Below are 13,899 nucleotides of genomic sequence, written 5' to 3'. Positions count from 1 at the left end.
AGTAAAGTGGAAGGCATTCTACCTAATAACGGCTAAAATATCAAAAACCTTCAATCCAACAGCACCTAGGCATGTAGTGTAAACACTCACAGATCTAACAAGACCATTCTCAGAGAGCAACATTGCGTAATACTACCATAAATGGATGTTTTGTCCGCGAATTTTGGCGTGTGGGAACCGAGTGGGAACCGAACACAAAGGGTCAGGGCACCGAACACAAAGCGTAGGGGAACCGTCACAGTGTCACCGGTGTGATAATGCCATTCCTGACCATATCGAGTCCCATCCTTGTTGACGAATGTAACCGTGTTAATCACCTTTGGAGGCGAACTCCACTCAAACAGGAATGAGCAATTTAGAGCTTATCTCTAAGCCCTTTTGAACTGTTATGGCTTCTCAAAGGAAGGCCAGTACATACAAATATACAAAAGCCGCCAGACCACATCACAAACAGAACTGAACAATCCACAGGTGTTGCCCACATAGAGAGAGAGACACACACACACACACACACACACACACACAAACACAGAGAAGCCGTATATATAGAGAGATAGATGACAGTGTATTTTTCGCGTGGCTATAAATTGATTCGACCTTTGCACTTTTACAGTGAGGATAATTTACGGGTCCAATTTACGTTCTGGACACTGCGGTGACCTTCTAAAAATAGTAACAGAACGCCGGGAATATCCGAAGATGCCCCCTCATACTATAGTGCACCATACGAAGGAATGGAGGTAAACGCTGAAAACATGAAGAAGATAAGGAAGAGTTACTGGGAATGGTGAAATGAACAGAAAAACCAAAATCGGTTCAGCGCTGCGCGCTGAGAGCACGTGTTGAAATATCTCATCGATGATATTGTGTCCGGGGTGTAGCTGAATACGGTGTCCAAATTTGAAAAAGATCCACCGAGAACTTTGGCTTTGGTGTGTCGGTATGGGGGCCCGGGTAGCTAAGGTGGAACCAAAATCGGTTCAGCGCTGCGCGCTGAGAGCACGTGTTGAAATATCGACCAGGTTGTGTCCTGTCCCGAGTGTACCTGAATATGCCCACCAAATTTGAAGCAGATCCATCGAGAACTTTGGCCGTGCATCGCGAACTTACACACAGACACAAGTCGTATATATATATATAGATAATATTTTGTCCGTTTAACTAGAACAGCTTATACAATGCAAACTGTCAATCGACAGACCAAGGTTTTGGCAGCAAATTACGAGAGTGTCTTATTAAGAATGTGATGCTATTGTTATAGTTTTGCGTTTTCTGGTCATCGGTGCTCATTTACAAGACTAAGTCCGATGTTAAAGGCATATGTACGCGCTCCCGTGTTTACAAGTGTAGTTTGCCCACAATCGATGTCAAACTAAGACCATATAATGACGATATGTCACCATGCGCGGACCATAATACATGCATTACAGCTTGTTCTAGCCTCTGAAAAAGTGAGGATGTCAACAAAGCCGCGGTGTTAGCTCCCTTGCATCAACGTTACATGTGTTGCCAAATCTATAAATAGGACGATCCAGATCAAAATGAAAATTAACATATCTCAACATTGAAGGGGTCCTAGACCACAATATTTTGCAGGGAATTTAATTTAGCATGTCTCCAGCTGTTGGTAAAGCAATTAGCGTGTATAGTCATCGAGTACATATGCCTTTAAAGAACTGCTATGTATACTTCACCTGAAAATTAAATACAAATCTGGTAAAAAAAAAAAAAATAAAAACGTGTGAGCAAACTGAAAATAGATACATTTTGTATGAACTACCCTCTTCATAGCGCGTGCACCTGTTTAGAGCATAACGCTTGTTTCGCTCATCTGAAGACAGACACTCCTTTGCTCAACACTGCGAATCTATGCATAGTTTATTCTTCGCTTTCATTATTATTTTTGTTTCTTCATAAATAAAGTTTGGTCACTTTTGATGTGTGTGTGTGTGTGTGTGTGTGTGTGTGTGTGTGTGTGTGTGTGTGTGTATGTGTGGGTGTGTGTGTGTGTGTGGGTGGGTGTGTATGTGTGTGTGTGTGTGAATTTGAAAGGACAGGACACAAATAAATGGTAAAATCACAAATAGTTTATTGAGACATGTGCACCTCCAGTGTATCAGTGTGTCCACAAATTACCGTTCGATTATTTTCAATATGATCGTGAGTGCTGTTCAACCTCTTTAGAAATGCTGTGTTCAGCTGATCTGGTCCTATTACCTAAATCATTGTAATACTTCATCTAACAATATTTTGATTATTGTCATCGAAACGATTTATATCATCTAGGCTTTTATGGTGTAAACTTAAAGAAAATTAATGTGGATTAAAAACAAAAAGTATTCATTACACATGGCCACCCTGTATTTTGCATCACCTTGTACATGCAAGTTTAAGACACACAGCCGTTTATTGGAAATTGACAAAACATAGGTTGCTCACAATAAGGCTTATCAAAAATGGTTAGCACTTGACAAAACATGTCAAATATATATAAAAGCTCTTTCCTAAAAGAAGTAATACTGTTACATTTCTATATAGCCAAAGTGTAAACTTATCTACAAAAAACAATTATAGTGTATGCACAAATCAAAAATATTAAATAATTCAAACAATAAATAATGTACAAAAAAGTGCACGAATCGTAACCAAGTTACAAAAAGGTAAGTATGTACAAGAAAGCAATCATGCAAAACAAACAAAAACAATACAAGATTGTACAAAAGGTAAAGGAATAAAAACAAAATGAAGGAACATTTAGTAAGGACAAAAATCACTCCCAAAAATAACTTGTTTTCTTCTTCTTCTTCCTTAATGGGCTAAAGTCCCACGTTTACTCATGCAATTGCATGATTGGGGTTTCACGTGTGTGACCGTTTTACCCCGCAATTAAGGCAGCCATACGACGATTTCGGGGGAAGCATGCTGGGTATGTTCGTGATTCTGTAACCCATGTCATGGATGACAGGATCGTTTCCGTGCGCACTTGGTCTTGTGCCAAAAATTACTCAATTCCTATATACCATCTGATAATAAAGTTAGTGACAATGTTGCAATACATGCGGTGTTTATAATAAACCACAAGTCCATACAATTCACTTGACTGGTAGTCTGAATGGCCGTGTTGGGATGGTTTACATTTGTATGACATTAAATATCTTTCGAGTATTGTTTAGAATTAAAACCGCAGCCGTCCAGAGCATTCATGATTGGTTTCTTGATGGTTTAAACGTCTCTTTAACATATAAGGCTATTCGTGACCGATTCAAGTTTGCCTCCTAATTACTCAGTAAACATTCATGCGCATGTCGGCTGACTGAAAGTGCTTCAGAAGCACACAGAAAACGTGCGATGAATCTGATATACAATCATCCACTTCCTGCATAAAAACAATTTGTTGCAAGGACCGTTGACTGAGTCTCGATGTGGTCCGGTAGCCACGGTCTCAGTGACTACATTCCGAGCTGGGAGTAGGGTGACCGGAGCCCGACGTCTGACATCTCCAGAGAATCGTACGGTCCTCCCGGTGTAGCTGCTGGAAGAAAATGAGATTGATAAGTTAGCGTAAACAGGACTTCAGTGCTTTGGACAGGATCTCAGGGTCTGTCTCGGTTGACTAGAAGCCGCGATAGTGTTTGTCATTTGGACTCATCACAACTGAGAGGTGTCAACTTGAGAGAATGGGTCATACAACAAGCCCATTATCTTACAAGCTATAAGCATGTCTCTTGTTTATGTCGACGCCCGTTTGCTACTGGTTTGGTGCACACTTGTACGAGTCTGCATTGTTTTCTAATTCACTGAGGGCACCGTGCTGGTGAATGATAAAGGTACAAACAAAAAACAATATCAAACAAAAAAGCCACAAGTAAATTTGGCAACTTTTCAAAAGCTACTGGTCGCTTCTTATTGACATCGGATGTATAGCCTATTCTTTACATATGTGAGTTAGTTTGGTTCCAAACGGTTTTGCAACACCAGTCTCTGCCCTATATAGAGTAAATAAAAAAGAAAATGAAACTAAACTTAGACAAAAATAAAATAATAATTGAGTTTAAAATAAGATCAAAACATGATATGATAGAGAAAGAGAAACATAAAGAACAAGCTAACGTAAATTAAATAAAACACAAAAGTACACTAAAATGACATTTAAAAAATTAAAAAAGTATCAAGTAAAATAAAGTTAAAATAAGCAAAATAACATTAAGTAGATTGACAGTATGAAAGTAATGGAACACAATCACCTGCTGCATAAGAAGTCTAAAAATAAGCTCCGTTTACCCTTGCATAAGAAATGTGCACCTGCCCCATTAGCTTTGTTTTAGGAATTCGTTGGTTTTTGTCATGTAGATACCTTTCATTTCTCAATTGTTCTGACTGTCATTTTCATGATGAAGGAATGTATATTAGATTTAATTTGTGTCAAGAAGATCAAGGTTTATAACAAGTTACTAAAACCTGACTTTTGACGGACGAATTTTCGTTGATATCAGTACAATGAACAATCTGGAGAAGAAGAGGTAAAATAAACAGCAGGAAATATTTATTACACAAGGACATCTAGGTCACATCTCCGGGTCAAAGTCCAAACGACCACGTGGTGTTCATAATTTCTCAACTGCCCACTCACAGCTAAATATTGAATCTGTATATTTGAATGCGAGAAGTGGATAATTGGGGACTAAATGACTCACTGAATTGGTTAACTTTAAATTTCAAGGAAGTTCTTTTTGTATTCTCATAATTTGTTACCAGGCATATACCGCATCCATTCATTACATGAGCAAGAAACCGTATTTGGGAAAAATAAACTTCAATCTAACAAACGGAAACAAACAGAAAGAGACTCAAAAATTGTTGTGACTTTAACAATCGAAATAGAGGACAGCACGTTTCGCCCTGCAGTCCGGACTGACGATCTAACAGCGAACGACAAGAAGACAACAAGAAGAAGAACAATCGAATGATTATCTAAGTAAATTTTTTTTTATATTACAAAGAAACGTTTGACCTTAAACAAAGAAAAAAAGAAATATTACCTCCTAGGGCAGATTTTAAAGAAAATTACAATAACCACTGCAGGAATTAAATTAGCCACACCAGGGAGCACAAAGAAAATCAAGAATAAAAAGAGATAGACTAAGCGGAGACATTAATTTCTTACCGGACTATGCCAATCTGTAGGGCCATAACTCCTCCCCCCCATGGACTAGCCATTTTCAACGGGGTTTCGTTTTGTTTCGTTTTTTAAAATACTGCCGCAATTACTGCTAACAAAGTGTTGATTGTGGTAAACGTCTGGGCAGTTGGTTTTGTTCAAAACGACATACAACAAGGAAACTTCCGTCCTACGAAAGGCATCATGTGCTGTGTATTAAAGGCATACTAACGCACTCCCGTGTTTACAAAGTGTAGTTTGCCCACAATCGATGTCAAACGCACCATAAGACCATATAATGACGATACGTCACCATGCGCGGACCATAATACATGCATTACAGCTTGTTCTAGCCTCTGAAAAAGTGAGGATGTCAACAAAGCCGCGGTGTTCTCTCCCTTGCATCAACGTTACATGTGTTGCCAAATCTATAAATAGGACGATCCAGATCAAAATGAAAATTCAAATATCTCAACATTTAAGGGGTCCTAGACCACAATATTTTGCAGGGAACTTAATTTAGTCTGTCTCCAGCTGTTGGTAAAGCAATTAGCATGTATAGTCATCGAGTACATATGGCTTTAACCATGGTTTTAAATTCCTACTCTCTATAGCTTAAACTGATGGATGGGTCAATAGTAATAACGACTTGTCTTAAGACAAGCGCTTAGAACTGTACCCACGGAATACGCGCTATATAAGCTTCATATTGATTGATTGATTGATTGATTAAGAGGATAAAGCATGCAAGACAAGGGACTGCACACACCAGGGGCGTCATGTGGCTGGTTGGTTCGACTCGAAGCGGACTGGCTGTTAACAGGATGCAGGTAATCTTCAGGCTGGCTGTCAACAGCAGGTCTGGTTGGTGCTGCAGGCGATCTGCCAGGTCGTGATGTTTGTCCTGAAAGATAGAGCATTTGACAGAATCTGTGAGTGAAACTGGCTTTGTATTTCCCCGTGTTTGAAGCATGTTTGCTAAAAACAAAAAAGAGCTACAGATTTACGAATCTTAGTGTCAGAATAAAATGTGAACAAAATTGACTTTTAACCACACTGCTAAGATGTTACACCCATCCACTATTCCCCCTTCCCACCCCTGCACACACACACACACACACACACACACACACACACACACACACACACACACACACACACACACACACACACACACACACACACACACACACACACACACACACACACCCACACACACACATAGATACTAACATGACAGCAGTGCTCAGAGGTACCACAACTGACCTTGTCCATGGTGATGGCAGCGTGGTGGTCTGGGGGCAGCTGCATCAGGAACCTCCTCGTAGCTGTGACCACTGACTCGGTCTGGGTCACCCTGGCTGTCTGAGTTACGTGTACTATTTATAACGCCTTTGCGTTGACCTGGGAATGAAACATCGTCACGCGTCGAGTGAAATAGATGGAAATAATTACATGCGTATGAGTATATCTGCAGGGGGAAAATGGGTTAGAGATTCTTCTGCATTTTTCTAAATCACAAATCATGCACACAGCTGATCAAGCGCGTAGAACTGTACCCACGGAATACGCGCTATATAAGCTTCATATTGATTGATTGATTGATTGATCAATACATGTTGCCGCGGTCGTGTTCACTCCCTACGAGGTATGATCCAAACAAAATGATCAAATGTGATTTTCACAGAAACTGTGTGGCGTATCTGGCCCAAAATACAGCAGTAATTAGAACTACTCTCCTCCTACATCGATGCAAAGTCACAAGTGCCTAAGCCAATCAAAAGAGGCCTTAAGGTGGCCTTATTTGGGGTTGCTATTGAGCTCTGATTTGACGGCGTTTTTGAGGTCCTGGGTGCAGTAAAACTTGTTGGCAAAAAGTCTGATTTTCAAAGAGGGTATTAACCAGAAATCAAGAGGGGTGTAATCAGGTTTGAAGAATGAGTGAGGAAAAAATGGGATCATTTGGTCTTTTAGGAATGGAGTAACACCCCTTCTTTTGTGGAGACTGACATTTTTATGAAGGAGAAGGGCAGTCTGGGTTTCGCAGTTTGGTCGCTGACTGCTAAACTCGTAAGTTAGTTTGGGTAAAAAGGTTTCTGCATAGTACACGACAATGACAGTACTGTTAGTAGACAGAATATCGACAGCAACGGGACCTTCATGTTCGGAAAATACAGCGAATAGCTCTGTTTCTGCTTTGAAAGGCTTGCTTACAAATATGATGCATCTCGTCATTTTGGCCGAGACACGCTTTGTTTCTGCGTTCTCTGGCACTTAAGTAGAAGGAAACCAAAGTTTCATATTTAGCGATCACAGTAACAACAAATTTGAGTCTACTGGGTTCACAACGGTTGAGCAGATCGCGTGCAAGAGGACCCTGATGCTCTTTCCGTTCCCCTGTCAGCTAATGAGACACCCATTTTGCGGCCAGCTTTTGAAGCGGAAGATCATTGAGTAGAATTCTCCGGACTGTTCCATATGAAAGTTTAAGTTTTGCACTTTATACTCGCATGTACACTTTTTATTCTTAGTTCTTAAATTTTGACACAGCAACTAGCTAGCTAATAATAATAATAATAAGAACATTTATATAGCGCTAAATCAAAAACTTTCGTTAAAAAGGCTTGCTCTAAGCGCTTGACATCTAAACTAAAAACGTCATTCACACTCTTTACAATGATGTACAAGAACTTCATGTCACACTCTTTCATTCAGTATAGCACCATTCACACAGTTGTTATTCTGTACAAGACAATAAGTTAGTCTAACATTTAGAATGTTCATAAGATGAAAACAAGAGGCGAAGCCTTCAAGGCTCACGTAAGAAATAAACAAACAGTAACACAAACTCAATCACTCCGTCACACATACACACCCACACACACAGTAAGCTTAGGTGACACTGTGCAAGAAAGAGAGACACTAGATCTAGATCTGTCTGTCGATCTGCATGTAGCCTACTTACAGGGACACGACTGCCAAAAAGTCTCGGCCCGCTCAAAATAACAATGACCGAGACCACACACACCACGCGAGAGAGAAAGACTACAGGGAGGCATGCCGTCATGATGCATTAATTGACGTCAAACACTTTTGACCGTGACGTAATCTTATGCGAGCTTTATCCGTAGTCTTGGATAACCACTCACACATAGACTCGGAAATGTTAAAGTTTCTACCACAGACATACACACGCACAAACACACACACACACGCACACACACACGCACAAACGCACAAACGCACAGACAGACAAAGTTACGATCGCATAGGCTACACTTCGTGAGCCAACAAGAGAAAACCAGACTGATTAAAACAACTGCTTAGTGCTAACAAAGCATGAATCTTAATGATAACGTAATACATGTTTAACTGTTAAGACCATAAAAAACCTATATGCTAAAATAACTTCGAACTTTTAAGAACTTCTTATAAGATACACAGCACATCTAGATAAACACCAGAATGATAAAACAAAAGGCAACTCGTTAAAACTATTAAATGCATCAATGTCTAAAACACGAAAGACTCAAATATAAGATACACAATTCTCTAGAATTGTTTATTAAAACTGAAACCGACCTGCTCAAAGTAAACCATACCCACCCCCTCCCTACCCACCCTCCTCCTACACTAAATACTAATTATTTCTACTCTTAACTTCCCAACTACACGTTATCCATAAACTATGCACAGGAACATGTGTGTCAGCATTATGTGGCACCGACATGACTTGTGCATATCTAGCTTACAGCTAAGGGTTAAAGTTAAAGGACTACTGCAGTGAAAAATATATTTATAATAATTTAAAACAAAAGACAAAAATAACAAGCTGAATAGAGATGGAACCGTTACAGAACAGGATGGCAAAATGTTGCGACTTTAGGAGTTGTGTTTCTGGAAGAGGTGAGTTTTGAGTGCTCGCTTGAATGACTGTACTGACTGAGAGTGGCGAATGTGAGAGGGGAGAGAGTTCCATTGAGTAGATGCGCAAAATGCAAAAGTGCGTTGTCCATATGCTTTTGATTTTGTGTGTGGGATGACTAGGGTGCGGCTATCAGAAGAGGAGCGGAGTTGTCTAGCAGGAGTGTATACAGTGAGAAGTTCAGAGAAATAAGCAGGAGACGAGGCAGAGAAGAAGTGAAAGCAGAGAGTGGACAGTTTGTATTCAATGCGGGCTTGGATGAGTAACCAGTGGAGTGTGCGGCGAAGTGGTGTGACATGATCATATTTTCGTGCTTTGAGGATCAGGCGTGCTGCAGAATTTTGAACTTTCTGTAGTTTGTGCAGGAGGTAGAGTGGACAGCCAGAGAGAAGAGAGTTACAGTAGTCAAGTTTAGAAAGAACAAGAGAGCAGACTAGAGTGTTTGTAGTTTGAACGGACAGAGTATGGCGGATGGTTGCGATCTTGCGGAGTTCAAAGTATGCGGACCTACAGATGTTGGAGATGTGCTTGTTGAGTGTCATGTCTGAGGAGATGGTGAAGCCGAGGTTTCTAGCTGAAGAAGAGAAAGAGATGTCGGTATTGCCTACTTGGACAGGCGAAGGTTGAGAATTTGGGAACTTAGTGGACTTTTTCATGCACAGAAGTGCCTCTGTCTTATCATCATTTAGTTTTAACTTATTTTCTACCATCCATGACTTAACATCTAAGATACAGGTCTGAATGGTCTGGATGGCGGCATGTGTCTCAGCGGGGGAACTAGGCTTATACAACTGGGTATCATCAGCAAAAGACATTGAAACGGAATGATTTTGAATGAGGGCAGACAAGGGTTTGGTATACATAATGAAGAGGACGGGGCCAAGTACAGAGCCTTGAGGGACACCGAAAACAAGGGGGGCTGGGGCTGATCTCTGGCCATCGACAAGCACAGCCTGAGTTCTATCCGTAAGGTAGGACTCAAACCATGCCAGCGCTGGACCAGAGATGCCATACAGGGTCTGGAGCCTGCTCAGCAGCGTGACATGATCTATTGTGTCAAACGCTGCCGAGAGGTCCAGTAGGGTGAGCACAGACACATCACCACCATCCAGAGCAGACAGAATGTCGTTGGTCACCTTGAGCAGGGCAGTCTCAGTACAGTGAGAAGGACGGTATGCTGACTGAGAATGCGAGATCAGATCATGAGTGTTCAAATACACTAACAGCTGCTTTAAAACTACTTTCTCAATGATCTTTGACAAAAATGAAAGGTTAGAGCTACATTATTCTCGTTTGAAGCGCTCGTCTGAAATTGTTTTGGCTTGTCAGAGTTATTCCCCTTTTCCCCAGTTTCGATTTCCCTTTTCTTTTGTCAGATTGTAGAATATGGAACAGCTTTAATTCATGTAACGTTCTTCAGCTTTTTAGACATTTTCTTTGTACCATCATCCAGCTACACTCTTTCAAAGAAGTGAAGATCTTCATGGCGCTTCACAAAAGACCCCGTTTTGAAGCACAACCCAATAGTGACGTTTTTTAAAACCTCGTCATTTATGACGTAGTAACCTAATGACGTCATATCTTAGAGGTATACTAGTTAAATGGTTGGCCTTTCTAACGATGTGTTACTTTTTATGATCAGTGGCCTGAGACTTGTATATTCGGGGTTTGATCATTTTGTTTGGATCATACCTCGTATAACAACAAATGACACAACTGTATGCAAACAATCAACCAATAAATCAATTATTTACATTATTCAGTTATTCAACCACTCTGTTAATCATTCAACTACAATCATGTACCATTATCATATCTTCGACATCTGGACAGGTGGTGGGTGTTTAAGCTGCTGCTGCACTGTTGTTGCTGATATTGGCGGAAGAGAGGCGATCCAAAAAAAGCAAAGAAAAGAGTTGCAAAAAGAAGTGTACACTTACTCTTTTTCCTAAAGGAAACCACGGAGAGCACGAGAACTACGATGACAAGGGTTAGGAATCCCACAACTCCAATCATTGCGGACATGCCGGGGCTGATTGGTGGAGACTCTGTCATTATAAAACGAAAGTCAGATTAAAAGCTTATCTTGATCCGGACACATGGGCAGGTGAGAGAGAGGGAGATAGAGAGAGAGAGAGCATTCGTACTCACAATATGTGCCTTTTAATTACAAATTGTATCATATATACATTCAGATATTCTGTTGTTGTTGTTGTTGTTGTTGTTGTTGTTGTTGTTGTTGTTGTTGTTGTTGTTGGAAGCCTTTTGGCATTATGCACGGAGCGAATGGATGTATGAGTGTTTTCACACCAGGACAATTTCCAATGGCTGTTATGCTATATAGCGGAATATATTCTTGTTCCTGTTCATTGGAGAAAAGTCTTTCGCATCGGTTACACTGAGACCGTTTAAAAGTTGAAATGTTGAAATTTGAACTAAACTTACATTACATATTTTAATAGTTTTTGACGAGTTTGACAACCATACTCGAATACCCTAATAGCACTCCATAACCCTTGTTTGTTTAAATATTTTAAAGTAAATCAATATGTTTCTTCATACCACTGCTATCCCAAATTCTACTTGGTATGTTCTTCTAAACGTACAAAGTAAGTTGAGATTTGTTATTGTAGAGTAGTTGTTCGCAAAGAATTCTTGTTTCTAATTCTTGTGTTGTTTGAATACAATGGGAGAATATCTTCCACTGTTAATACTTTTGACACAGAAAAACAACACCAACAACAAAACAACCTACGTTTACTTTCAGAATGTGTTAAATGTCAGATGCCAGTGTCCTGATGTAATGTTGATCTTTTTTTCTTGCTAAACGTGTAACATGTTGACTTTGTTCAACATTCAGCATCTTAAAGCATTCATTTTTGACTTTCACAAAAATGATTGATTAAGTTATAACAAAGCTATAGTATTGCTGTCTTGAGTTACCGGGGCCCGGTAGCTCAGTTGGTAGAGCACTGGACTTGTGATCGGAAGGTCGCAGGTTCGAATTCGGGCCGGGACGGACACGGGTCAACTTTATGTGCAGACCCAGAGACGGAAGCCATGTCCCACCCCCGTGTCATCACAATGGCACGTAAAAGACCTTGGTCATTCTGCCATAAGTGCAGGTGGCTGAATACACCTAAACACGCAGACACCTGGGAAGCGCGACTCCGTTGCTGCTTGCTTTCCACTGGGAGGAAGCGACCCGAATTTCCCAGCGATGGGACAATAAAGTAATGAAAAAAAACAAAAAAAAACAAACATTCATTTTAAAGGCCCAAGTCACCAGTTTCCGCTTATAGACACCGCCAAACTTTTAAATAGCGTGCAAACATTCTTTATAGGGAACGTCCCAGGTGTCTGCATAGAGAGCCAGCATTTTTCCAAACATGTGATACTGTTCGTTGTTGTGCCAGTGTAGAATGCGTATTGCTCCTAAACACGTACAGCCGCGACAGGGCTACATTTACTTCACATGAGCTGCATCTTACTAATTCCCAAGATATACCTTCGCGCGCGATCCAGAGCAAGAACAAAATAGCGACTATTCACGAAAGGTCGCGAGTTTAAATCCCGGCCGCAGCCGCCTGGTGGGTTAAGGGTGGAGATTTTCCCGATCGCCCAGGTTAACTTATGTGCAGACCTGCTTGTTCCTGATCCCCATTCGTGTGTACACGCAACCACAAGACCAAATGCGCACGAAAAGAAGAAGAAGAAGAAACGTTTTTTTCTTCTTCTTCCGAGTCTTTGTTGTTAGCTTCACATGCAGGTCAGTAAGTCAAATCCATTTCCGGAACATCTCAATAACACAAAGAATACCTGGACGATTAAAAGAAAAGCGCATCACTGTAATTTAGTAAATTATAGCAAATGCAGCAATCGCTCGAATTGGCTAATATCAAAGGCCGATGTACAAGCAATTTGTTGTTCAAAACTAACCCTATGCATGCACTTTCCTGTTTGTCGTACTGCTTGCTTTTCTGTCTATGAGTATGTGTGTGCCACCTGCATTCATCTCCTCGTCTGCGCATATTTATCATACTTAACATAATTGTATTATATCACAGGAAGGGGAGGATGGACGTATCTGTGGTCGAATGCTTTGATGAAAGGAACACACTGTTTACTTACGTGAGTATACATGAAGTGTGAAGCTGACAGTAGAATGGACTGGGACACCAGCATTATCAGTAAAACATTATTGCTTACGTGGCTGCACACGAATTGTGAAGTTGTCTGTAGCTGGCTCAAAGAACTCATTTCTAACAGTCAGCTGCCATGTTCCTTCATCCTCTTTTCTCACGTCTTTTATCCAGAGTGTCATGTTAAGCCTGGGTAGATCTCCGCTGTAGTCAACATCACTGGCACACAGACAGAGGCAGACAGGCAGCCAGTGAGATAGATCGACAGGTACATTCAAACACGAAGTACGCACGCACGTACACACACACACACACACACACACACACACACACACACACACACACAAAACTTAATACAATGCTTGTTATTCAGAAATGTAATAATTAGGTAGCAAAAATAGTAAAGGACAGTCGCTTTTACCATAATTATGTATCAACAATAAGAAAAACATTGTACGGGTAACAAAGAAGGCATAGCATTCTCAAAAGTGAAGCACAAAATGCAATTTCAAGAAACGAATTTCGAGAAGTTAAAACTAAACAAAGTAAGAACCTTAAACGAAATGAGGCAGAGCGTTGTTAGGATATCAAAAAACCAAAGGGAAGTAATCGCTCTTTATGCATACGACATGTGTAATGGAGTAAGCGAGAGTTGTACGGAACCTTTCTCCTGG

At 40.6% G+C, this 13,899-nt stretch overlaps 1 protein-coding gene and 1 long non-coding RNA gene across 3 annotated transcripts in view; one reads left to right on the top strand and one right to left on the bottom strand.

The window, feature by feature from the left end:
* The first annotated feature begins 1,147 nt into the window (after window positions 1-1,147).
* Window positions 1,148-1,936, top strand: LOC138972268 (uncharacterized). The gene is made up of 2 exons (XR_011457520.1): window positions 1,148-1,316; window positions 1,675-1,936. It is a non-coding gene; the product is annotated as an uncharacterized lncRNA (long non-coding RNA).
* Window positions 1,937-2,388: 452 nt separating this feature from the next.
* LOC138973344 (uncharacterized) overlaps window positions 2,389-13,899 on the bottom strand; it is a 35,493-nt gene continuing 23,982 nt past the window's right edge. The window contains exon 6 of one of the 2 annotated variants that reach the window (XM_070346073.1): window positions 2,389-3,532. In XM_070346073.1, coding sequence (XP_070202174.1) covers window positions 3,450-3,532 — 83 coding nt within the window. In that variant the 3' untranslated portion in view covers window positions 2,389-3,449. The remainder of the gene's footprint in view (window positions 3,533-13,899) is intronic. The other variant, XM_070346074.1, reaches the window with a different exon arrangement.

This window comes from Littorina saxatilis, linkage group LG8, assembly GCF_037325665.1.
Source record: "Littorina saxatilis isolate snail1 linkage group LG8, US_GU_Lsax_2.0, whole genome shotgun sequence".
NCBI lineage: Eukaryota > Metazoa > Mollusca > Gastropoda > Littorinimorpha > Littorinidae > Littorina > Littorina saxatilis.
Note: the sequence above shows the minus strand (reverse complement) of the source record. Positions and strands in the feature narration are given on the sequence as shown.